The 26,463-nt window shown below is 44.0% G+C and overlaps 2 protein-coding genes across 11 annotated transcripts in view; both read left to right on the top strand.

Moving 5' to 3' along the window:
• Positions 1 to 362, top strand: part of zgc:91910 (Zinc finger protein 706-like) — a 32,310-nt gene extending 31,948 nt beyond the window's left edge. For both annotated transcript variants that reach the window (XM_025064987.1, XM_025064986.1), the window contains exon 6: positions 34 to 362. The gene's annotated coding sequence lies outside the window, so the exon portion shown is untranslated. The remainder of the gene's footprint in view (positions 1 to 33) is intronic.
• A 3,639-nt stretch (positions 363 to 4,001) lies between these two features.
• LOC103393877 (sodium/potassium-transporting ATPase subunit alpha-3) overlaps positions 4,002 to 26,463 on the top strand; it is a 36,821-nt gene continuing 14,359 nt past the window's right edge. For 5 of the 9 annotated variants that reach the window (XM_025064916.1, XM_025064915.1, XM_025064918.1 and 2 more), the window contains exons 1-25: positions 8,891 to 9,526; positions 9,639 to 9,730; positions 14,914 to 15,030; positions 15,225 to 15,284; positions 15,397 to 15,600; positions 15,829 to 15,942; positions 16,026 to 16,160; positions 16,427 to 16,544; positions 16,851 to 16,939; positions 17,044 to 17,223; positions 18,312 to 18,510; positions 18,637 to 18,881; positions 18,967 to 19,159; positions 19,259 to 19,434; positions 19,540 to 19,676; positions 19,783 to 19,933; positions 20,022 to 20,190; positions 20,277 to 20,431; positions 21,137 to 21,260; positions 21,367 to 21,512; positions 21,594 to 21,724; positions 22,418 to 22,519; positions 22,637 to 22,728; positions 25,274 to 25,356; positions 25,524 to 25,658. In XM_025064916.1, the coding sequence (XP_024920684.1) occupies positions 9,725 to 9,730; positions 14,914 to 15,030; positions 15,225 to 15,284; positions 15,397 to 15,600; positions 15,829 to 15,942; positions 16,026 to 16,160; positions 16,427 to 16,544; positions 16,851 to 16,939; positions 17,044 to 17,223; positions 18,312 to 18,510; positions 18,637 to 18,881; positions 18,967 to 19,159; positions 19,259 to 19,434; positions 19,540 to 19,676; positions 19,783 to 19,933; positions 20,022 to 20,190; positions 20,277 to 20,431; positions 21,137 to 21,260; positions 21,367 to 21,512; positions 21,594 to 21,724; positions 22,418 to 22,519; positions 22,637 to 22,728; positions 25,274 to 25,356; positions 25,524 to 25,574 (3,177 nt within the window). In that variant the 5' untranslated portion in view covers positions 8,891 to 9,526; positions 9,639 to 9,724 and the 3' untranslated portion in view covers positions 25,575 to 25,658. Of the gene's footprint in view, positions 4,021 to 8,890; positions 9,527 to 9,638; positions 9,731 to 14,913; positions 15,031 to 15,224; positions 15,285 to 15,396; positions 15,601 to 15,828; positions 15,943 to 16,025; positions 16,161 to 16,426; positions 16,545 to 16,850; positions 16,940 to 17,043; positions 17,224 to 18,311; positions 18,511 to 18,636; positions 18,882 to 18,966; positions 19,160 to 19,258; positions 19,435 to 19,539; positions 19,677 to 19,782; positions 19,934 to 20,021; positions 20,191 to 20,276; positions 20,432 to 21,136; positions 21,261 to 21,366; positions 21,513 to 21,593; positions 21,725 to 22,417; positions 22,520 to 22,636; positions 22,729 to 23,113; positions 24,352 to 25,273; positions 25,426 to 25,523; positions 25,661 to 26,463 lie in introns of those variants that run through there. The other 4 variants (XM_025064919.1, XM_025064920.1, XM_025064921.1 and 1 more) reach the window with 4 other exon arrangements.

The raw sequence follows: 26,463 nt of genomic DNA, 5'->3' as shown, positions 1-26,463 counted from the left end.
TGTGTGTGTGTGTGTGTGTGTGTGTGTCCACAGCTGTGAGCAGCTCTGAGGAGCAGCAGCTCAAAGGTGACTCTGAAGAAACACCAACGTCCTGAAGAGTGAGTTCCTTCATCTGTTCAACTGTGTCCACAGTCAGGTCATGTGACTGGAGATCAGGCTCAGAGAAGAGCAGACAGTCAGGGGTTAAAGGTTATATTTGATGATATATTTGAATGTGTCCTTCAGTTGAACAAAGTCCTGTCCATGAATGAAACCAGTGTCTGGATCAAACACTGAAGCTCATTTCATCTTTAGTTGATGGATTTCTTTCTTCCTCTGGATCACAGAGCTCAGTCTCCATGTCTTCTCTAATTCCACCTTCATGTTCCTGCTGTGGAGCGCCACCTGCTGGACAGCAGAAATCAGAGCAGACAGATTTGTCTACCTTCCACTTTTCTCCGTGGTCTGTTGAATGAGAGACAGTCAAAGATCTGCAGCTGTGGTTGGACAATTGGACAAGATTTACTTTACTTTCATGAAAGGAAGGAAGGAAGGAAAGTGAACTACTTGTCATTGTGACACTGCACACAACGAAATGTAACCTCTGCTTTTAACCCATCACCAAAGCCAGCAGGAGCCGTGTGTGGTGATGGTGCCTTGCTCAGGCCACCTCAGTGGTAACTTGGCAGATGGTGGAGTCGAACCTGAAGCCTTGTGAACCCAAGTCATCTTCTTTAACCACTAAGCCACCACTGCCCTAAAATCTGTAAATAATCATCTGTAAATTCTATTCTGGGCTTCTGTGGATGTGTGTATTAATGTTTGTGAACTGTCAGTATCTGTAGATATACACACTAACCCAGGTGTAGGACACCTCTTTGACTCGTGGGCCTTAATGGGCACTAAGATTTGATGGTGTGCCGGGTCAGGAGCAGAGAGACGGAGTCTTCATATGAACAAATGAGATGTAAAAGTCATAAAGGCTAAAAATGCTTTAAGCCTTTTCTGCGACATCTATTGGCGAAATGCGAGTATTGCAGGGAAAAGGCAGAAGTATAATGATAATAGAAATTAATAACATCATTTTGGACATTAATGGGCCGGTTTAAAAAGCTAGGGCCGTAGTTTGCCCGTGCCTACACTAACCTGTTCTACAGTTTATGACAGTTGGACAGAAACAGCAGATGGAGTCAAAACATCAGGAGTTCAGTCACTTCAGCAGAAATAAAGCTGTGAAACTGATACTTCAACAGGGTTTGATGTTAGGTTTTTCTGCTGTGGCTTCAGCACTTTCACTAACATAATTAAATCTTTATGTTAACTTTGATAGATTGTGTTTTTACCAGACTCAGTGAAATGTCTCTGTCTGGTCAAACATCAGCACATGTTTGTTTTTAATGTCTTAACACCAGTGGTTGGAAAAAACAGAATAATTAAAATAATAGCAGAGCAGACACTTGTTAGAAAACTGATGCTTTGTCATTTTTACAACTGAGAACAAATGCCAGTTTCTTATTTAGACAGAGGTGAAATCATCACAAACGATCAGGGTTCAATATGGCGGCGTAAACAAGATGGCGTCTCAGTTTATCTCTGACTTTTAAACACCCTGAATTTTTAAAAGGTGAAATCACGCGCCGTCCTAGATAAAGTTCGTTAAAGACTTTTTATACACGACATTTGCTGTATTATCAGGTAAAATCTATTTTATTCATGACTTATTCATGAAAATACGTAATTTGTTCCAGGCTTTTACTGATTTTATGGTTTGGGATAGACAATTGCGTCATCCAGCCAGGTTTTGTGCGCGTGCGCAGTAGACAGTATACCAAACAAATAGAACACCTGTTCAAAATGAATAGAGACGATAGCGTTTTTAAACCGTCAGATTTCACTTCATACTTTAAACAGGCGGACATTAAACATGATCAGACCTATTACTCTGGCATTTATCACTACTTATCTATTTTTCCCTTGTCCTACACCGGGGAATCCTAACAATCATTTAAGCCCATTTAAATGAGGAACATTAATGGACACGATCTGACTTCGTCAGCTGTATCCAGGTCGCCGGAAGGGTAAGCTTCATCCTAATGACGTTTACATGAGTAGACTGCTGTAACAGACCACTGTGCTCACTGGTATGTTGACTTAATAATAACTGCACATGTTTTAATGCTTGTCTACAGACACCGCGTCAAATGTGTAACTTTAAGATAAACAGTAGTTATCAATTAAATAGTAAATATAAATTTGTGTTTCAGGTGAATCACACTTATACAACTGAATGATGTCAACGGGGACATAAATGCAGAACACGAATTAAATATATTTTAACGTAACTACGTAACGTAACTAAGTATTTTTTTTCTTTTTACTTGAGTAGATTTTTAACTGGTAATCTTAGTCTTTCCAGTAGTGGTATTTTCTCTTTTTTTTTTTTTACATACCCCAGTGGCTGATTTAGATGATCCTAAGCTGTCTTAATCACTTTATAACCTACTTTACTACTTTGTATAATTTTTAAATACAGTGGCTTTATATTTGTTTAATGTTTGAGATAAAAAAAATTTAAAGACGTCCGGGCCAAGAAACAAGATTAACGTTCTTGTGATTTGCTAAACTTTACTGTATACTGTAGTTTTTGTGATTGTCCAGCAGAGGGAGTCATAGTCTTCCTCTGCCTTACGGAAAGGGTGGTGACAGCGGGTAGTGATGGAGGGAGAGAGTTATGACAGGGAGAAGATGGGAGGATGATGAAATATGTCACACTTTTTAGCGTTTCACAGACCGAAACAGGAAGTAGAAAGACTTCCTGTCTTTGTTAAAGCCCTCAGTCAATAGACTGTGTTTCTGACAGAAAATAAAGGAGCAGCATGCCAATACAACCAATATACTTCTCGAAGTTTTTCTGCAGCGCCCCCTCGTTGTAGACACGTGAACTTCATTTACCAGTGTGTTATTGTTGGTTGTTTTATTTTTTTCTAATTAGACATAAAAACAACGTTTTTTATTTTAGCGAAACTGAAAAACGTTTTATGATTTTGTCAAGTATTTTTTTTAATGCTTTATTTTTGTAACTGTTTTTTTTTAGTCTATCTTTTGTTTATTTATACTTTAGTCCTCAACACATCACAGTGTGCCCTGGCCAGGGATTTGAACCAACGGTTTGATCATGAGCCTCAGCTGCAGTGGATGCCACATGTTCAGTTATACCACGTGTGTAAAAAAGCCTGTGGCTGAGTGTGTGTGTGTGTGTGTGAGACGTGGTGTCTCACACACACTCTGTCAGACGTCCACTCAGACTCTTCTTCTGCTGCTGTCATTCAGCTCATAAAGACACTTCCTCCTTCTTACACCTTTGGTCCCCCTGCCCCCCCCTTGTACCTCACTCCCAGTCTCACCAGTCTCACCCTCCTGTGCCTGTTTTCTGCACATTTCTCTGAAGAGTGGTTTCAGACTGATGACTGAGATGGATGTCCCTGAAACATCTGAGGACGACGGAGGAAGAAAACCCAGAGATTTAGACCAGAGTTAGGATTTAGGTTTGGAACCAAATGTCCCTAAAACAAAGGAAGCCGTCGACGTGACTGTTTGACCTTTGGTGATGATGTCCATCCAACAGGGGTGTAAGAAAATATTAATACACCGAAATATCTTTCAACAATACCGTATCGATATTCTACAGCACTGTGTTGATTTTTTTATTAACATTTAACATGCGATCGTTCATGTTGTTGGTTTATGATTTCATTTTTGTGTTGCATTAAAACCTCCGACCGCTAGTTGATTGTGGTTGGTTTAACCAGAAACAGGTTAGCAAAATGTGTCTAAATTAAAATAAAAACATTTTTTAATTTCACACTTGGTATAGTAGGTTATAGGTGCTGCCCCCTGTAGTTAGATGGTAAAACCTGCAGGTTCATTTATCAAAAGTTTTGCAAGAAATAGCTAATAGCTCATGTGTCTCATGTTCTGTCTGTTCAGGAGTGGACGGATGCAGCGTGAAGCCTGGTGTCAGAGAACAGCGCCATCTTAACGGCAAGTAATCCCACAATTCCTCAGCCTTTAATCACACTACACTGATTTCACACACACACACACACACACACACACACACACAGATGTCTCATGTTACACACCTGTTCCCTAATCCAATTATTTTCTCATTTTATTGTCATAATTTGTCTCATCCATCCGTCCTTCCTTCCATCCGTCCATCTTCATCCTTCCATCCGTCCATCTTCATCCTTCCATCCTTCCATCCGTCCATCTTCATTCCTCTCTCTCCTTCTCTCCATGATACTGATCTCCATGGAAACAGCCCAGCAACAGGCTTGGTTCCAGCAGCCAATCAGAGCTCACGCTGCCTCCGTTTCCCATCCAATAGACGGGTCATTAGAAGTGAAGGGAGGAGGAGTGAGGGCGTGGGTGTGGGCGTGGGTGGGATGGGGGTGGGGGGTGTACAGGGAGAGTGTGGGACACCCAGGTGAAGGCCAGAGGAGGTTCTGTCTCCATGACTTTGATCTAACGTGACTATAAATGGATTCCGTTTTGGGCCAGTTCTAGGTGCTGTTTCTTCATCTTTGTCTTTTGTCTAAACTTCTGTAACGTCGGTCTCTGTCTCCCCCTACCTCCCGTCTCCTACACCCTGGTCTCCTCAGATCCAGTCCTGTCCTTCCTGGACACCTCTTTGTTCGGCTGCCGTGCTCCTGGCTAACCTTTAGCTACTCCATAGTAATAAACTCAAACTGTTGTTGTTGTTGTTGTTGTTGTTCAGAGTTTCAGTTTACCTGTGAAGTGACTCTGGTCCATGACTCTGAACTGACCATTAGCTTTAAGCTAACTTTGATTCATGTTTTGATTGATTTATTAACTTTTCTGGTGATTCTTTCTGTCCCTGGGCTTTTTTTTTTTTTTTGCTCTAGTCCTGATCATCTATTGTTCACATGACATGCCAAGACAGGATAGGGTTGCTAGGCAACATCCTCTCATCTTCCTCCCCCAGTTTTCCCGCTCTTTTTCTTTGTCTGTCAGATAGTGATTGGTGGGAGGGAGAGAAGAGAGAAGTTTATTTTTAGAGTCTGTGGCAAAAGACGGGGAACTACGTGTCAGGTCTAAAATTAAACACACAACCCGCTCCCCCCTCCCTCTCTCCCTCCCTCATTCTCTCTCGCTCCGTCTCTCCGTCCTCCCCTGCTGATCCAGTCGTACAGAGTGAGGTGAAACTTAAGGAAAGTGTGTGTGTGTGTGTGTGTGAGTGAAACATAAATGATTCGTGCTGTCGATGCCTTTGTGATCCGACAGCACCAGCTCCAGCTCCAGCTGCGTATTGACATTTTGGTACAAATATGGAAAAGTTCATTGATTTCATCTTCATTTCCTCTTCGTCCACGTCATGAAGCCGCGGCCACAGCGTCCGTCCACGTATCGTTGGCCCTGTATCGTATCACCAGAGGGGGCATCCAATTGTTAAACCCTGAGACCCTCACCACAGCAGCACCATAGCTGTCCTTAAGATGGATGGATGGATGATGATGGATGATGGAGCAGGTGTGGTGACAGGTTGACAGAGTGTGAGGCGGAGGAGGAGGAGCAGTGAGGGAGGTGTTGTATCTTCATGTGCTTCATTAGGTCGTTCATCCACTCCATCAGATCTACAGTATACTGCCACCTACTGGACTGGAGTGTGTAGTATCATGAAATGACCAGTGACTTTTTGAGAAAACGCAGCCTACTTCTTACGCCTTGATTTGCGTTTTTTTATTTTTTTATTTCAACCGATGAGAATTGTCACGGATTTGCATCGATGTTTGAACCGATTCACGACGCATCGCTACATCCCTACCTGTCAGTCATAATGTTATTACCACGGCTCTAAAAATCTGACCAAATCTGACTGAGATATTTCTGTGGAATCCGCCACGCTGTGTGGAGATTCACCTTCAGGTCTTAGTCCTGCAGAATCATAAACCGTTGTGCAGCAGCGTCCGGTCGATGGTACAGTTCACATGGTCTGACACTGGTACACATATTTCAGAGGGTGTCGTTGGAGCAGCTCCGTCCAGGTCTGACCGTGAAGAATGAATTAACTGATCTCCTCTGAAGGTCCTTCGTTAGATCTGCTGCAACATGATGGATGAGCAGTGATTTTTTTCACAAGGTCGTCCTCACACCGCATGTGTGTGTGTGTGTGTGTGTGTGGTTCCCCAGCAAACAGATCAGGCGTTCATTTCCAGGCCAAATAAAAACATTAGTGGAAAAAGGAAAAACAGACGTTTGTTTTTAGCTTTTATTTCCAGGTGAGGAGCTGAAGCCCCTGGAAAATAACATAGTGACTCCAGTGTGTACCGTACTAGTTCTAGTACTAGTACTAGTACTAGAACTGAAGGTAGTTCAGTGGAGTACTTTTGTAGTTGTTGTTCAGCGTTATCCATTATTCAGGCCGTGGTTTCCTGAAACATTCACACACACGGGAATTAAAGCGGCGTCTCAGCTTGAATCTGATGTGGAGAATAATGTGGTTTTGAGGCTGACGGAGAACAGCCAGCCCATAGTTTATTCATGATCTACACTGCTGTTTACTCTGCTTATGGGCTCTAACTGTCCAGTACCTTTGTTATCCACCGGGGGCACAAACAGGGCCCTATATACAGTAGTAAGTGTTATTCTCCCCAACCCAGCTGTGATTGACGCCTGACTCACAGGAGTGGTGGACAGCACCGATTGGGAAGTAGATATAAATAGAAAATATGCCCAAAACTCTAGTGATCGGCTTCAGTTTCAGCACCATGGACAGCTCACACACTGGCCTTTTTTGGCAGTTTCTCAATTAAAAATTTTTTTTTTTGTTTTCCCACTAAAATAATTCATTTTTTCTAAAAAAAAAATTACTCCTGGCATTTATAAGTACATAGAATATGAATAAGTGTGAGTGGGCGGTGGGCCTGGGGGGGTGGGGGGGGGGCATTGAACTGTAACTGTAGGCCTTGTCAGTGACCCATTTCTGTCCACGCCTTTCATTGGATGAAATCAGAAACAACTTTGCGTTAATATCCACCATAGCACTCTGTTAATGTCTCTGGATTCTCTGAAGTGTAGTGTTTGTAGGCACCCTGTGGTTGAAAAGCAGTGATCAATAATCACTCTGACCTTCACTGCTGTAACATCTTCAACGTGGAATCCAAACACATCTTTTCCAGTAGAACAACAGGAAAATTCCCCGTGTCAAAGGGTGGTGTATGAAAATCACCCTGTGGTTGAAAAGCAGTGATCAATAATCACTCTGACCTTGTTTTTTTTTGTTCAGAAGCTGAAACAAATTAAGCCCCGCCCCCATCAGTGAAGCCGGGGGCTATTTTGAAGCCTCACTTTAAATATTTCATGAAAACAGTAGAGGAAAAAAAAAGGCATTGTGGGGAAATCCACCAGTGTGAGGCAGGAGGGTCTGTCTCACCTCCACCACCAACTCTGGCAAAGATGGCCGCCGTCTGGGGGAAAACTGCTTGTCTCTTTAAGGCCCAGCTCTGCTGCCGCAGCCAATCACAGGCCAGGAATTCTGTCTGGACCGTCCTTGTCCCTGACCTTGACGGAAGAGGAGTGAAGGAATGGAGGACATGTGGGAGAGTGGATGGGAATGGTGACTCTCCCCCCTCTGTCTCCCCCCTCTATCTCCCCCCTCTCCAACACCACCACTGCTCACCCGTCCTCCTCCATCCCTCTCTCCTGACGGCTCTTTAAAGTGTAACGGCACTAACAGTACTAGGAGTAATAATAGTACTAATGGTACTAAGCATTCACCAAGTTCAGTTCAAATATAAACAAGGTTTTCAGTTCACTTGTTTATTTTCTTAGAAACAGAACCAAAGTCCAACTGGACCAGTGGCTGAGGGGGGTGGGGGTGAGAGAAGGTGAGTGAGGCAGTGGGAGGAATGACTCACGAAGTCACCACTGAGCTGGACCTGCAGAAATCACCCAGGATCACAGGGTTTAACTGGGTTCAACCATAGTTCCTTCTTTGGATTTTGGTCACATTATTGTGACAAGATTGAGTTTCATTATTGATTAGTGTTATTGATTAAGTTTTGTTTTGATTAGGTTGATTAGGAGTTGTTTGACTCACTGTAATTTAGGCGTATCTGGTGATACGATATCACAACACGGGGGGAACAATACGATATACTGTGATACTACAGTCACTGTGATATATTGAGCCCCCCCCTATTGAGCCCCCCCCCCAGTGTAGCTGTAGTCCCAGTGTGATCCTAGTCTCAGACTCTGTTCCATCTGAACATCAGTTCCTAACTCTGGACTGGGAGTTGGGGAGAAAATAAAATCAATAACTGATCAGTGACTGAGGTGATTGATACGGGATCAGGAAAGGGAGATATGACCACATTTGGTTTGTTGTTAGTTTAAGTCCAACCGACTCTTTCTGATTTCCAAAGGCTCCTCTTCATTTCTTAGGTTTGCTGGACGATCAGGGATCTGATTAGACAACTGTTGCCATGACGACCAGGTCTCTAAAATGTTTTTGTTCTTTTGTTACTCCCACTCCTCCACTCCACTTCAACCGGTGTGACCAGTAAAAACAAGGTGCAAATAAAGAAACATCCTGCACACTGTCGGGGGCGTCTACATGGACAACTGTTAGCATAGCAACACACACATGTACTTGAAGTATTTTCTCACGTACTGATTTATTCAGTAGGGGTGTAAGAAAATATCAATACAATGTCAGTATCGCAATATATCGTATCGTTGCCCCGTAACGTGGTACATACTCTGTTGCCAGTTAGGGCGCCCCTAGTGTCGAGGTTAGTATCTGTTTCTCTCTGCCAGTGTCAGTGAGTAAATCATGTGAGTCAGAAGGTCATGTGTGAAAAGTCAGTCGAAGGTGGTCTTCATGTGTAAGTGGTCTGTTAGTCCGTGTACAGACAACAGCTGTTGATAATGTTCTATAATAACATCACTTTAATGGTGTAATCTTCGACAGCAGCTGCTGTGTTCAGAAATACAACATGTGAAGCCTCAGCTTTACTGTGACACTCGGCCTCAGATGTGTGTTTGTATTGTGCATTTAACTGTTGCTCATATGTGCGGTAATGTACAGTACAATTGAAAAAAAACAACAATAACTATGTCTTTGTTCATATCTCTATGTATATGAACCTCTGTCAGTTCTGAAGTCTGTTAATGTCCTCCCGCCACTCTATTCGGACCAGCGCAATTCGAATTGATTAAATCGCCCTTGTTTAATCCGCGGATTTACATCCAAATCTAAACCCTGAGCGCTGCGGCGACCTGGCCTGCGCGCATGTGCGGAGGGATACAGCATCCTGGGGAAGGAGAAGAAGGCTGAGCTGCGGCTCTACTTTCTGCCGGCATCGCTGCGGCTCAGAGAGAGAAGAGGGGTTTTCGCTCTGCATTATTAAAAAAACTAACTAATTTGATATTTAAATGCCAGTTTTCTTTATTTTTTTTTCCATCTAAGCCTCAAGTCTAAGGTCCGCTGGAGTGTTCCTGTCACAGAACTGTACAACCCCTGGTCAGAGTGACGTTTTTTTCATTGAATTTGATGTGGTTTTAGCCTGAATGACAGCTGTCAAGTTTTAACTAAAGGCGTCCATTTTTTTTTCTTTCCCTCTTTCCACCATCAGACGCCGCCTTCAAAACTACACCTTTCTGCTTAGACCCAGTCTCATCGAGATTCAGTCTCTGAAGAAAAGCGAGTGAAAGCAACAAAATGGGGGTAAGCAGTATAAACCGTTTCAATTATTATTATTATTATTTTTAGCTTTTAGCCTCAATAAATACGAGTGTTGACTATGGCGCAGTTATGAGAGACAGAGACCGAGATTCAAATCACGTTAACGGCTGCAGTGTGTCAAAAAACCCGAGAAATACTAAATAAAAATTGTCAGGGGACAAAGACGTGCGTGATATTCAAACGACGCATTAAACGCAGTGACATTAATTAGCATTTAAATATAAATCGTATAATATGGTCGGTGTTCCGTTTTAAATGCATGTCTGAAAATACGAGACGCGGTCACACCTGTCACACTGATCATAATCAACGACATATATCGCGATAAAAACGTGACGCTGTAAATATTGTAAAGACGTTTTTATTATAGTTTTTTGTTGTTGTTGCCTAATTGGAGTTCTAATTCACATTTTCACTGCGTCTGAAAGGGCGTTGCGGGACCGCGTTACGGTAACGGCTACTGCACCTGTGTCTTTAACAGAAGTTTCTGCTTTGTCTCTACATTAGTTACAAATAAAATACTGTAAGTTGGAGTATACTCTGTAAAGTATCCATTCAGAGCCCTGTTTCTACAACTGTGACCATTATGGACAATTAAAATGTAAAGTTAATTATTTCTCTGTTAATGAACGCACAACAGAGCTATTTTTTTAACAGTTGTCAGTGTCGAGGATGCTAACTCATGACTCATGGCCACAGGTCTGAGGACAGACATGGTTGTATTTTTTTTTCACCGTTATTGTCACTAAGACACATTTTCCTGCATTTGGTCTGTAAAAAAAAAAATTGTATTTCATTTGTATTTTATTTTACTAATTTTAAAGTGATTCAAGGTTTCTCTGCCTCATCCAGCTGTGGCTCAACATGTGGTAACGTCCTGTTGCAGGGGATTTAAGTAGGGGAGGGGGGGTCTATTGAGCCACAATGTCTAAACTAAAATCAGCAATGTATTTGTCTCTAGAAGGGGTAGGTTTTGGTTGTTTTTTTTTCCCCTCTGTCGTCCATTTTTTTATGATTACATAATGAAACATTGCTCCCATGTCAGTGAGGTGCTGCTGTGCTGTTATGGGGAGGGGGGGGGGTCTGGAGCTCAGGTCTGCAGGATGGAGCAGGACACGGTGAGCAGTAAAATGGATCCTCTGTGGTTTCTAATCCCAAATACACAAATTAAGATGATGAGGATGAGGATGGAACAGATTTCCAGGGGGAGGGGGTGTGAGAGTAGATGAAACCAGCGCCTCTAGTGTCTGGTCTCACCTCGTCCTCCTAAAAAAAAATCAGTTGTCAGTTAGGTTGAGAAGAACATCGTGTTCCTGACCAGTAAATCTGAAAGAGATTGGTTGTTGTTGTTTTTGTTGTTGTTTTCTTCCAGCTGTGTTGCAGTTATAAATTAATTACCATAAATTAATGATCACGTATTCTGGAAGTCTGTAATGCTTGACTTGTCAAGTTTCTGTGGTGAGTGGAGCTGATGACAACAGTCGACCGAGGTTGAGGGAGGAAGTGAGGGATGGATTTGACAGAGTTGTGAAAACTGAACAGATCTTCAAACCAAAGTGGGAAATAGGCACAGGGAATAGTGTGTGTGTAGGTGTAGAAACTCCCCCGATCAGGCTGTTATTGATCCGACTGGGTGGACTCTGGTCAGATTCGGGTTGAATGGGAGCTGGTTCGATGAGGGGAAGTAGTGAGGGCAGTTTGATCCAGGTCAAGCGATCAATCAGGGTGTTGGCATTGGTTTTGCAGGGTGCCAGGCCATACTGGGGGGGGGGGGGGGTGATGCACTGAAAGAAAAATAAGTGATTTTTGTCATTTGCCAGAATCTGGGATTTAAGGTTCACACAAGAAAAAATAAAAATCACTGGAGTGATGGATGCCTTTCATTATGGTTTGATTAATATTGAACTGAATCTGAAACCATGGATTATTTAGTCATTTGGTTCACAACCCTATGACCTGATGATCAGGGCTTTAAAAGCTTATTGCCTAGTGGCCAAAGACCTGTATGACCTACTTTTTATGTCAACTTTTGTAAGTTTTTGTGTTTAAATTCACATTTAGTTCACCACGTGGGGAAGACACACATTTGTTGTTCAAATGGCTGATGTCTTATATTTTTGTGTGTTTGTAGAAATCAAATCTTTAAATTTGTCTGATATTGACCTGACATCAATAGAGAGAGAGAGAGAGCAGCAGTAGACCATTAATAATAGTCACAGTCACTGACTGACACCTGCAGGCTGACAAAGACGAACTACAACTGAGAAGATGCGTCCTTTAAAAGTCATATTTTTATGGAAGTCCGTGGCATAACATTCATCATTAGGAACATTAAACATTTAATGTAATCAGGGTGGAGTCTGTGTGAGTTTAATCGTGCATAGAATAATGGCAGCAGAGAAAATGCCTCTGTGGTGAGTCACCTTGAAAATGGTGACTACTGAGAAAAATGGAGGAGTGGGAAAATGCAGCAGACGAGAGTGGGCTGCTGCTGTAGTGTGTGTGCAGTGATGAGACGGAGAAGGAGAACCAGTCAAGGATGAAGGTGTTAGCCAAGATCCCATGATGCCTTTTACCTGGACGCTACAGGAGGAGAGTCAGTCGTGGTGGAGGAGAGGCACGGTGTCTGATGCATGTGTGTTCTAATTTGCATAAACGATGTTGATTGATGTTGGTGTCACGCTACGCTGCAGGCTAACCACAGTTTCTTCAATTCCTTCTTACACTGCTCATGTAAAAAGCCACTGAAGACTACTGAAGCATGTCACATTCATCAAGTGGTAATACAGTGGTATTACACAGTGATCACATCATGTGGAAGAGGAATCGGGGGGCAGGAAAGGGATCATGTGGAAGAGGAATCGGGGGGCAGGAGGGGGTAGGAAAGGGATTGGGACTTGGTGGCTGTGCTTGCGTAATTCTCCCTGTCAATCAATATCTAATCAGGACAGACTCCCGCCCTCTTGTTTCCGTCTATAGACTGAATCCATACTGCTACAAATCACTGTAGGTGTGGAGGATAACTAGTCATGAGTCAAGAGCAAACGTAACACTGCAGCTCACTGGTCCTTCCAGCAGTGTTACGTAACACACCTTCATGTTGAATTCATCTGCAGAAAGTTCCCTCCTCTCTTTGACTTCCATTCGTTCAAATGCACACACTGGATTGGATGTTGCTAGGAAACGCTCCATCCATCAGCTGGGTGGATGTTGATGTCATCAATGTGATTTTGTCAAAAAAAAAAAACCCTGCCATTTCCTATTTCGCTCTCCTATTTTGCATTCTGGGAGGTGGTGTTGTGTATTGGACATTGACTCCTACAACCAAACCAGGATCAGTATACTTTATATTATTCACTACTTAAAAATAAATAAAATAATATAAAAAAAAACACCAAAAAGAAATTGATACTTTATTAATCTTTTTTTTTTATCTCAGAAATTGATACTTTATTAATCTTTTTTTTATCTATAAAATGTGAACCTGTGTTTGCTGTAAATGTGGTGCAGACTGTGTCGTCACCGTCAAACCTCTGTACAGATGAGCAGCTCAGAGCAGAGACACAGATGGACAGCCTGGAGGGAGGAGAATGTAAACAGAGTGGGTGGAGGTTGAAGGCAGGGACAGACGAGGGCGGAGCGCTTCTAGAGTGTATGCGACATTTTTTTAGGTCAGTCTGGCTACTGAGCTGTGTGATAATCTCATTTTTTCTGGATATGTGCCTGCTGTAATCCACTCTGACACAACCACAGCCAGATCACTGCTCAGCCCTGAACGCTGTCTGTTTGGTTAATTTAACATGACACTACATTTGTACTTTTTATTGATTCCTAAGTTTGGTTGGATTTGCACATTATTATTTTATCATGGGATTCTCCACCTCAATGACAGGTCAAGTGTAACATACAGTAACAACAGTTAGCATCGTAGCATGATTGCCTGTGTATAAGAGTCAGGGACGTGAGAGATGAGGTCATGAAGACACGAGAGTGAGTGTTTGATGGACGTCCAGCATCTTTTATTTAGTTTGAAAAAAAAAAACTGAGTTTGTGCCAGGAAAAGAAAGTGATCGAGTGGATGAAGTGGACGAACGAGAGACAGGGATTTGGAGGATCAGGAGTGAGAGGGAATTATTATTATTGTTCACTGGGTTAATCTGTCAGTGTAGTAAACAGCAGTAATCTGACGGCCTGTTGAACTCCACCACAGATGGCAGCATATTTCCACACAAAAATAAACGCTCATTACCAGATCCTGTATGGACACACAAACCATCAACTCAGTGGGAAGTCTGTGCTCTGGTCAGTACCAGAGTCAGGTCTGTGCACTGGAGCTGCTTTGACTTTATTAAAGCATTTCATTTACTGACAGGCTGTGAACTGGAGAAAGGCTCCAGGACATGTCTTTGCTCTGCTTTAGATCCAAATGTGAAATGAGGGTTGGGTGGTTTGAACAGTTCATTTAAATGAGACACAGTCGTACTGTCACAGTCGTACTGTAAAAACCTGTTGTCCTTCATTCAGAGGGGCTTTGGTTTCACCTTCTCACTTCCTGCCTCTCAGTCTGACATTTCCCTGTTTCCATGGGAGATGGTTTGTTGAGCCAAGCGGCTGGATGACATTTCAGTTCTCTGAGAAACCTTCAGGGTGTCCGTGAAAGGTGCATGCTGGGTAACGGTGTCACTGGAAACAGTACTGGACCAACCTGAACAACCCAGACCCAACAGTCAACGTATGACACGTGTCTGATATTCAGTACACACAGTATTCACACAGTATTCACACAGTATATGCACATGAAAATGAGTGTCACAGTTTCTCTCTTACTTCTACTTTTCTCTCATCAACCTCCAGCAGCGCCCTCTTCAGTCTGAACAGCAGTGGTCTAAATAGGTTTGATGCTAATTGCAGTTTGAGTGGAGCTCTTGAAAAAGGCACGTGTTTGAGTTCCATTCTAACAGCAGGAAACTGGGTCAGACTTTGAATCTCAAACAGGGGAAGTTTTTCAGGAGTAAAACTGAGGGTTTGAATCCGGCCCCGTTTTATTAGTGTCACTGTGTTACAGTGTATGGATATATATAACACAGTCCACCTACTGCCTCTGGATAGTTTATCTGTCACATGAATGTTTCTGGACTGAACAGTTGTTCTCTGTGTCTCCACAGTACGGACGGTCGGACAGCTATCGCGTGGCCACCACGCAGGACAAGGATGAGAAGGAGTCGCCCAAAAAAGGAAAGGGAGGCAAAGATCTGGACGACCTGAAGAAGGAAGTTCCTATAGTGAGTTTTTTTTTATCCCCTCAACTCTTCACACTCTTCACACTGACATTTCCTGCAACACAGCAACTAAACAAAGAACAAATGATTTAAATTCACAGCAGCCATGTTCTCGCTCACATAAAGACGATGAGATGTTTTACAGTATGTGTCACTGACATGAACTGTTTCCCTTCTTTCTTTGTAATTCTTCGTAGACTGAACACAAAATGTCTGTGGAGGAGGTTTGTCGGAAATACAACACTGACATTGTTCAGGTTGGTTTTTCTTCTAATCTTCAACTCCCCCTCCTGGTGGTTTGATGGTAGTGATTATTGATTTTTTTTTAATCTGTCCTTCCTTCCTTTATTATATTATATTCCTGATTAGGGTTTGACTAACGCCAAAGCAGCAGAATACCTGGCCAGGGACGGCCTCAACGCCCTGACTCCTCCCCCCACCACCCCAGAGTGGGTGAAGTTCTGTCGCCAGCTGTTTGGTGGCTTTTCCATTCTGCTGTGGATCGGCGCCATCCTCTGCTTTCTGGCCTACGCCATCCAGGCCGCCACAGAGGACGAGCCTGCTGGAGACAACGTAAGGACAGCAGGAAGTGAAGTGAACGGATCATTCACACTACTGTTTGTGGCCTTAAAAAAACTGTTAAGACAAATATGACAGGACACTGATAGGACAGGTCCTACTTTAACTTCACTTCACTTCACAGTGACTCGTGGATCTGTCTCTCTGGGGTTTGTTTTTAATCCAGTCATGTGATCATCTGATCATCCCTCTCTGTCTTTCTCTCCTCTTGTTTCCCTGCAGTTGTATTTGGGTATCGTGTTGTCGGCTGTCGTCATCATCACCGGCTGCTTCTCCTACTTCCAGGAAGCCAAGAGCTCTAAGATCATGGAGTCCTTCAAGAACATGGTCCCTCAGGTACCGGACTGCCGACAGGTTCAACGTCATGTTGTTTCTCTTTGGAAAAAAGCCTTTAATCCGTTTCTTCTTCTCGTCGGCAGCAAGCGTTAGTGATCCGTGAGGGAGAGAAAATGCAGATCAATGCTGAGCAGGTGGTGGGAGGAGACCTGGTGGAGGTGAAGGGAGGAGACAGAATCCCCGCTGACCTCCGCATCATCTCCTCCCATGGCTGCAAGGTGAACCACTGACACACACACACAGAATGTAAACCTATGACGATCCTTAACCAGAACACTGACTAGTTCTGTAGTGAAAGTCAGTAGAAAGTCAGTGAGTTTGTTGTTAAAGTCTGGATGTTTCTGCTCACCTTCAATAGTAGTAATAATGTTAGGATGAACACAGAGAAGTTAGAGACCAAGAGATTAAACCTAGTCTAACTCAAACCAGTCTTGACCTAATTATTGTCCTTCTTCATGTCCACTCTCTGCTCTGTGGGTCTCAGGTGGACAACTCTTCTCTGACTGGTGAATCAGAGCCACAGACCAGGTCACCTGACTGTACCCATGACAACCCCCTGGAAACTCGCAACATCGCCTTCTTCTCCACCAACTGTGTCGAGGGTCAGTTCACCACAGAACATGTTTGTGTCAGTGCGCTTCAGCTCCCACATACATTAAGTAAACAGTGGTGTTATGAAGCAGAAACCACCAGACAGCAGAGGGCGCCGCTGACTCATCATGTGACCACGTTAAACCCTCTTCTCTCCAACTGATCAAAATCACTAGTTTACACTGCTGCTTACCACAGTAGACTCAAAAAGAACAGAGTATACCGCCCTCTCCTGGACTTCATATCACATTACAAGCCCTACACTTGTTTCAGTGTCTCTTCATTCATTTCTAACTTTATACCTGTTTCTTCTACAGGAACAGCTCGTGGTATTGTGGTGTGTACTGGTGATCGTACAGTGATGGGCCGCATCGCCACTCTGACCTCCGGCCTGGAGACGGGAAAAGTAACGTTATCATTTATAAACATTCATTTATTGTTTAAGGTTTTCTACCGCGGTAGTTAAAGTCAACTTGTTTTTGTTTTGTTTTAATCAAATTCTCTCCTCAGACCCCCATCGCCAAGGAGATCGAGCATTTCATCCACATCATCACAGGCGTGGCCGTCTTCCTGGGCGTGTCCTTCTTTGTCCTGTCCATCGTCCTGGGCTACAGCTGGCTGGAGGCCGTCATCTTCCTCATTGGTATCATCGTGGCCAACGTACCTGAGGGGCTGCTGGCCACAGTCACTGTGAGTTTGTGAGGGGTCATCTGTGACGTTGGTCTGAAGGTCAAACCATGTTGTCACAAAGTCACAGACAAAACTCTCATGTTGAAATAGTTATTTTTTTAACTACTTAACTACTAGTTAGGAAATAAAAAAAGACAGTGGTTCTAATGAAATGGTTTTAATGTAACGACTACAGTAGGTTCTAATCTTTATTTGGAGAAACTAGAATATGTTCTGATGCTGGCTGAAGTGTTTTGTGGTGGAGTGTTGTAAATGGATGTTGTACTGTCCTGTTGTTGTTGTTGTTGTTGTTGTTGTTGTTGTAGTTGTACTGTGTGGTGGCTCTCATCCCTGCTTCCTCCTTTTCTCTCTGTCTCTTTGTGCCCCCCGCCCCCCAATACCGTTAATATGTTTTTGTGCATCTTGTATTTTTGTTCCTAAAATTTGTCACATTTTTGTCTGTGGTGAAAATTGTCTTTGTTTTATTTCGTCTGTCCTTTGAAATGTTTATTGTTAAGTCAGTTTGTGTGTCTGTCCACCTCCCCCTCCGTAGATCTCTCCCTCTCTCTTTCTCTTCCAGGCCAGTGGGGGTGCTGTCTTCAGTGACATCAACTAGCTAATGTAATGACATTAGGTTAATGACCAATAATTCAATTTGCCCTCTGCTCGAACTTTGCTACTTCTCTCTGGCTCATGATTTGGTTCTTGCCATATATGGCATGATGACATGATGCAAAGATGCAAAGCTCTGCTGTTTTGCTGCCTGACTTATTTCTGCTTCATGATCTCTGCATCGCTCCCTGGGCTGTTTTCTGTCTTGGCAGGGGTTTGATTGCACTTTGATAGAGAGGATAAGAACATCTCCAGGTTTCATGTTTGGTTACGCTGTAGGTGCAGTGGATTATGTTAGCGTCACCTCAGCACTGATGAGCTGTGTGTTGATTGTCAGAAGCTCTGGAGATGTTCTTCTGCTCTGTTAGATCCTCATTTAGATGCCAGTGATTTTCTCCTTATGTTTCCTTTAACTCCAAACTTTGTCTTATTCTTCAATCCTATCTTTTTTTTCTTTTTTTCTCCTCCCTTTTCTTTCACGTTTCACACCAACCCAGGTGTGTCTGACACTGACCGCTAAACGAATGGCACGAAAGAACTGCCTGGTCAAGAACCTGGAGGCTGTGGAAACTCTGGGCTCCACCTCCACCATCTGCTCCGACAAAACTGGCACCCTGACCCAGAACAGGATGACCGTGGCCCACATGTGGTTTGACAACCAGATCCACGAGGCCGACACCACCGAGGACCAGTCTGGTACCAGATTTATACTTTTTTTTTATACTAAGTCACAAGAAAAAGGAAAGCATCTGATTGAGATTTAGAAAAATAAAATCACATCATGACATTTAACGCTGATTAAAATCGTGTGACTTTTTTAAGGCTCATCTTTTGACAAGAGCTCCACCACATGGGTGTCTCTGGCTCGCATCGCTTCTCTGTGCAACCGTGCCGTCTTCAAGGCCGGTCAGGAGGCTCTGCCTATCCTGAAGCGTGAGGTGGCGGGCGACGCCTCGGAGTCCGCCCTGCTGAAGTGCATCGAGCTGTCGTGTGGCCCTGTCAAGATCATGAGGGACAAGAACAAGAAGGTGGCTGAGATCCCCTTCAACTCCACCAACAAGTACCAGGTCTGTGATCATCAGCTGAGAACCAGATGGACCAAAAACCAAAAATGTCTTCTGACACAGAGTCTTCCACGTTTCCCCACTTCAGCTCTCGATTCATGAGGCAGAGGAGGAAAGCAACACTTCTTACCTCCTGGTGATGAAGGGAGCTCCAGAAAGAATCCTGGACCGCTGCTCCACCATCATGATGCAGGGCAAGGAGCAGCCAATGGACGATGAGATGAAGGAGGCTTTCCAGAATGCCTACTTAGAACTGGGAGGACTGGGAGAGAGGGTACTGGGTAAGTAAGACCAGCAGGAGACAGAGACGATGATGTTGTTGAATATATGATAATATGATGAGGCTAACGACTCTGCTTCCTGTTTCTGACCTCCTCTAGGTTTCTGCCACGTGTTCCTGCCTGAAGACAAATACCCAAAAGGCTTTGCCTTTGACACCGACGACGTCAACTTCGAGACCGACAACCTCTGCTTTGTTGGCCTCATGTCCATGATTGACCCTCCCCGTGCTGCTGTGCCTGACGCTGTGGGCAAATGTCGCTCCGCTGGCATCAAGGTGGAAATCTCCTTCAACTTCTCTGTTCCCACGGGATCCACTTTGTCTTTAGTGTTTCCACCTTCTCACCTTCTGTCTCCTCCTCCTGCTGATGTTTGTCTTCAGGTCATCATGGTGACTGGTGACCATCCAATCACAGCCAAGGCCATTGCTAAAGGTGTGGGCATCATCTCGGAAGGCAACGAGACGGTGGAGGACATCGCTGCGCGCCTCAATATTCCCGTCAGTCAGGTCAACCCGAGGTAAGACGCAGAAGCTGAAGGAAACACGTGGTCGTCGACGAATCGCCCTGTAGTTGATGAGGGGTTTCTACAGTTTGGTCACGTGGAATCGTTTGTTTGTGCACAGGGACGCCAAGGCCTGCGTGATCCACGGCACAGATCTGAAAGACCTGTCTCAGGATCAGATGGATGATATTTTGAAGAACCACACGGAGATAGTCTTTGCCAGAACCTCGCCACAGCAGAAACTCATCATCGTGGAAGGCTGTCAGAGACAGGTGCCAAGACACTGACGGACGCAGCTGTGGCTTCTACAGCTGTTTGTTTCTAACGGCCATCAACACTCTCTGCTGATTGGTCTTTCAGGGCGCCATCGTGGCCGTGACGGGTGATGGAGTGAACGACTCGCCTGCACTGAAGAAGGCCGACATCGGCGTTGCCATGGGAATCTCCGGCTCAGACGTGTCCAAACAAGCTGCAGACATGATCCTCCTGGACGACAACTTCGCCTCCATTGTCACAGGAGTAGAAGAAGGTGAAAAAGATTCAACACGAGGCGTGGAGGTTGAAAGAAGAGCCTCACTGGTAACCACTGTATTTATCTGATGTCTGTCCCTGCAGGCCGACTCATCTTTGACAATTTGAAAAAGTCCATCGCCTACACACTGACCAGCAACATCCCTGAGATCACACCCTTCCTGTTCTTCATCCTGGTCAACATCCCTCTGCCTCTGGGCACCATCACTATCCTCTGCATCGACCTGGGAACTGACATGGTAAAAAAAAAAAAAAAAGAGGAGATGAAATAAAGTGTGAATAAAACACCAGACACGTGTTCACGAGGCAGAAGAGATCGATTTCACACATGAATCATTGGTGTCACACACACGCACACACACACTCGTGACTGCACTGTGAACCAGTCACGACAGCAGCAGACAGGTTCACTGGTGTCAACACCAGTGTTCAGAACAATGTGACTGGAATGTTTATAACGACAAAGTTAAATGAAATAGAAAATAGAAAAGTAAAAAACTAGATCATTAAACTGTGTCACTGTGTCTGTTCATCTGCCTCCAGGGGACCAGTGTGTTAAATAAAAAGTCAGAATAGGAAATAGAACAGCTGACTTTACAGAAATGTTGTCAGAAGCTGCACTGAAAATGCAGCTCTGCACTACAAACGCTAGATGGCAGTGTGGGGTCTTCACTACAACAAAGCAGATTGATTTGACAAGGAAACATTAAATAATGAAAGCAATGAAAGTTTCTGGCATCAATAAAAATACAACAACAACACGTTCTCATGTCCAGTCAACAAATATAAAACCATGAAGGTCTGTAAAATATTTAAATAAATTAAATTTAAATTTAAAAAAGTCAAAGATTATGTGAACGTGGAGGCTTGAAAACATCCTCTAAACTTTCCACTCACCTTCACCTTCTTCCTCCTCCTCCTCCTCCCTCTGTTTTCTCCCCCAGGTTCCGGCCATCTCTCTGGCCTATGAAGCAGCAGAGAGTGACATCATGAAGCGTCAGCCCAGGAACCCACTGAGGGACAAACTGGTCAACGAGCGACTCATCAGCATCGCATACGGACAGATTGGTAGGCAGCGCCATCTGCTGTTTGTCTGAGGGACATGTTGAGGTTTGATACTTGTTTTTCTGGTTAAACTGCTCAGTTAAGACTCAATCTGCTCCTGGTTCTGCAGGAATGATCCAGGCTCTGGGTGGTTTCTTTGCCTATTTTGTCATCATGGCTGAAAATGGTTTCCTGCCGTCGCAGCTCGTCGGTATTCGACTGAACTGGGACGATCGCTCCAACAATGACCTGGAGGACAGTTATGGACAGCAATGGGTAGGAACGAGCGATTGAACGACTTCTTAGCCGTTCTGGGAGAGCAGTATTTTTAACGTCACCAATGTTTGTCCACCTCAGACCTACGAGCAGCGTAAGATCGTGGAGTTCACCTGCCACACGGCCTTCTTTGTCAGCATCGTGGTGGTGCAGTGGGCCGACGTCATCATCTGCAAAACCAGACGCAACTCTGTGTTTCAGCAGGGCATGAAGTGAGTAAGAAGTCATCTGAACTCATCATGGTTCTCAGTCTCAATTCCCTCTGAATGCCACTAGGTGTCAGTAAAAGTCAGGTTGTTTTTTTTAATGTTGTTAAATCATGGACTAGGTTTTTTTTTTACCTTGTGGTTCCTTAGTGTGGCGGTTGTCACGCCTGCCTTACACGTCTACTGTACCTTACATGCAGAAGGTCCTGGAGTTGAGCTTAGAGCAACCACATATGTTTAATTACACCTCCTGTGGCAGCCTGTGTGTGTTGCAAAACTCCCACTTTTTTAAATGTATTTTTTAGTTTCGTTCAGCGTCCATCCTTCATTCCTCGTCTCTTATTTTCTTCAGTCAACTAAAAGTCTGCTGTGATAAAACATTGAAGTGTAGAGTGATGCTGTGTAGGGCAACAAACATCCAGCCGAAATATTATTCACCTTTCGTTTCCCCCACTTGCCACTAGATGTCACTCTAACGTCAGTTTTAGTGAGGTTTAATTTATGGACCTAATTCCTGTGAAGCTGTTCACTGCGGCTCTGTCATGTGTTCTCTGTCCTTATCTCGTCTGTTCAGGCTGCATTTAGAGATGATGTTCCGCTACACTCCGTAACTTTTATGTCTGCGCGCTCACTGCCGTCAACATTTTAACATTTTTCTCTTCTGACATTAAATCACATCTTTTGTTTGTTCCTTCACAGAAATAAGATTCTGATCTTTGGCCTGTTTGAGGAAACGGCTCTGGCTGCCTTCCTGTCCTACTGCCCTGGGATGGACGTGGCGCTGAGGATGTACCCGCTCAAGTGAGTCGCGTCCCACCAGCAGGGAGCAGACAGACGCAATAATCAGATTCAGACTGAATGAAAATAAATGTTTGTTTTTAATTCAGAGTGAATCCAATATCTGCGTCTCTGTTTCAGGCCAAGTTGGTGGTTCTGTGCGTTCCCGTACAGTTTCCTCATCTTTGTTTACGATGAGATACGAAAACTCATCCTACGTCGAAACCCTGGAGGTATGACCCCCCCACACACACACACACACGCACACACAAAAACTGTTGTTTCAAATGTTTTCATCATTCAGTTGGTGTGAAAGGTTTCAATATTATATAGTTTTTTTTCAATGCGTACCACTCAGGAAGATGTAGTACCTGCATGATCCAGCAGAGGGCAGCAATAACTTGTGGATCATAAGTAGTTTTTACTGTTAATGAACAGCCAGACATGTCACGTGATTTGAACTGTCAGTCAAAGACACACAGTAGAGATGATGATTGTGATGCTAACGCTCCACTGAAGCTAACGTCTCCGTCCTGTCCTCCCTCCCCCTCTCTCTCTCTCTCTTGTCTCTCTTTTCTCTCTTTTCCTCCCTTTTCTCCTTCCTTCCTCTCTCTACAGGCTGGGTGGAAAAGGAGACGTACTATTAAATTATCAAAGCATCATTTACTTCTAACTCTCCTCCCCAACCCTCCTCCAAGTCCTTCCCTCCTTCTCTGTCTCCCTTCCTTCCCCTCCCCCCCTCTCTCCTCCTCCCTCCTTCCACTTCTCCTCCGTCCACTGTCAACACTGTACAAAGAAACTATGTTTACTCCTCCATCTCCTCTCTCATCCCCCCCCACCCTGTAAAAAGCTAACAAGTAAAAGCAAAGCGCCACGGCAACGAAAAGGACCAACGACGGAGGAGGAGATGACGGAGCAGGGTGGTGGATCTCCCCCGTCCTCCCTCCGTTCCTCCCTCCTCTCTCTCTCTGTCCTTATTACTTTGTCTTTCACACTGCCACTGCTAGTCTGACTCTGTCACTGTTACTCACCGTACTCGCTCTGCGGAGGTTTGTGTTGAACTCACGGGGCAAGACGACAAGACGGCAGCTCTGCCCCACCAAGAAATGCCCTGTAGGGGCCTCTAGGGGGGGTTCTTTCTCTTCTTCTTCTTCTTCTTCTCTCTGCTGGACTAAAACGGTCCTTCAGATCCAGCTTTCTGATCACTGCCATCTCTGGTCATCTGTTCTCCTTTACTCCTCCTCCTCCTGCTCCTCCTGCTCCTCATCTAATATCAATAAAGAATCCATCTCAGCTCTAAACCAGAGCGCTCGCTCGCTCACTCACACACCCTCAGCAGTCTTCTGACTCCCCCTCCATCTTCCTCTCTCTGCTCCGGCCCTGTGCCATGTTGTTGTTGTTCTTGTTGTTCTTGTTGTTGTTGTTACTGTTGTTTCGATGACAGGATGTTTTTTAAAGAAACAAACTTGTTTGTCCAAATCTGTTTTGTTCTTGGGAGTTTGGAGTGAGTGACAAACCTCACCCTCTCTCTCCCCCTCTTCCTCGTCTTCTTCCTCGTCTCCCCGTCCCTGTTTCTCTGCGTGTGTGAACACCGTGAGACTCTCCGTCCTCCTGCACCGAACCCTTCGTCCTGCTCCTCCTAACTCCTTCCTTCCTTCTTTCCTTCCTTTCTTCCTTCCTTCCTTCCCTTTAGAAAATAACTCCAATCTTTCTGTCCTCGGAAAAAGAGATTTCTCTCCAGTTTCATTAATTAAGACAAATATGGAACGAGACTCTGCTCATTAACCTGTGAAACAACAGCAGCAGATTAAAAACAAATGAAATGAAATAAAACAGAAGGATCTCTCTTTTTTCAACCTGGTCTCTGCTTTCTTTTTGTGTGGGATTTTCTTACAATCTGGGAATAAATGGTGTGAATCAGATTACCTACAGATTATCTACAGATTATAGTAGTTAACAAAACAAAAAATTTAAAAACGGTTTCATAAATTTTTTTTACAAAAAATGCACAGATGGATTTTGAATGATAATAAAAAGTCATCCACCTGTCATTCATTAAATAAAACTAATGAATTGAATGTAGTTATCTTTAAATAATTTGGTATTTGGCTGTGGGAACATGAGTGACTTTAAAATAGAATCAAAAACAGTGTTTTTACTGCTCCCTGCTGGTACTCTGCTGGTGACACACGTATGTAAATAAAGGGAGTGTGTTTGGGTTTAATCAGGTGGACTGGGTCAGAGGGCGTTTGTGATTGGACCAGAGGAGGAAACAGGAACAACGGTGGGTAAAGAGGAGGTGGTCTTCATCTCTGGGTCAGACGTGTGTGTGTGTGTTCATGGTTTTTTACCGTGCTGCAGTGAAGAAACAGATAAAAATAATAATAATATTAACTTATTTTCCCAGAGACATTTGATCAATTTTAAATGTCAAATGATTTTGTGCAGGAATCGTACCTGCGTACATTTACACTGTTTGGTATTTTAAAGCACAGGCGTCAAACTCAGGCCCGTGGGCCACATCTGGTCCCTGTTGTGATTACATTTGGTCCAAGACATGATATCAAATGTATATATATACTGTATAAATCCTCTGTGTACTGGTAGTATTTGTAGTATTAGTGGTGTGTGTGCTACGTTACAGCACGTACATTTTTGGTCTTGGAAAAAAAAAAGATTGACTTGAAAAAGGAACTGGAAAGACCACAGATAAAGAGACAGATTTAGAAACCAATATTTCTCCTGTGTTTATAATATGATCCTGTGGTTTTTTTCCAGATTCAGTTTTGTTTCATCATCATCAGATCTGGAGAGAAGAGAAAAACATGAACAACTACAGTCAGTGTTTCAATAAATATCAGGTTCGACCCCAGACTTCCCAGACTGCCCTGCTTTAAAGGTGACCTGAGGTCACATGACCTCTGACCCAGGTCTGCTCTTTCTGTCTCACATAAAACACACAAATAATTGATCATTTGTTTGTTTATCTGTCGACCCTAAAACCAAACCCACTTCCTGTTTCATTCAGCAGGTCGACGCTCAAACAGCAAGACTGGAAACACCACGTGATTACCCATAGTTCCACTGGGCCCTGGTCGTCTTCACGCAGATACTGAAGGACATTTTCTTCAAGTCTCCTCCGTCCAGACCCCGTGTTACTGAGGTGAGCGCCTGTCTTACTCAGAAGGGTCACTAGATGTCACTGTGACGTCTTCTTCCTCCCTCCATCCAACACCTCACACCCAGTCACACACTCCTCTCACTCCTGGACCTCAAAGCCTTTTGTCTTTTCTTACATTCATACTGTTTATCACTCCTCGACCAGTCGCTGCACCAGAACACACACACACACACACATATACACAGGAGTCTGTGTAAGTACCCTCGTGGGGACACACTGACTTCCGTTCTTTCCGTCCATTTTTGATTTTCGTCCACTCACTTGATCAGGTGACTTCTTTGAATCTTGAGGTTCATTATATCTGTGACGTCACACAGTGGTTGGAATGGGAACTGCACATTTCCAGATTTTTATGATTTTAATTCTTTATGTTCTGTTATTAAAGCTTTATTTAACTGTTGAACAGGACACAGTGGACACAGTGGACACTGACAGAGTCCAGTCTGTCCGTCACGTCCCCTCCAAGGCTGAAAGAACAGCACATCCACACACCCTTCCATTTCCTTTCTGATCTCCTCCAGCCTCGACTGCATATTTTCCTTCCTTCCTTCCTTAATTCCTTCCATCCTTTCTTAACCCCCACTGCCCCCCCCCCACACACACACACACACACTTTCTCTCAATCTTCTCCTCTATTACATCCTCACGCTAAAACCCCTGTTTTTGCCCTCCTCCCCACACACTCGTCTCCCACCTTCCCTAAAACCCTGTTTCGTTTCCTCAGACACACACACACACACACACACTTCTTTTTTGTCAACCTCCATGAACACCCCCCTCTCCTCTG

The sequence above is a fragment of the Cynoglossus semilaevis genome, chromosome 18, assembly GCF_000523025.1.
Source record: "Cynoglossus semilaevis isolate Cse_v1.0 chromosome 18, Cse_v1.0, whole genome shotgun sequence".
Classification (NCBI taxonomy): domain Eukaryota; kingdom Metazoa; phylum Chordata; class Actinopteri; order Pleuronectiformes; family Cynoglossidae; genus Cynoglossus; species Cynoglossus semilaevis.
Note: the sequence above shows the minus strand (reverse complement) of the source record. Positions and strands in the feature narration are given on the sequence as shown.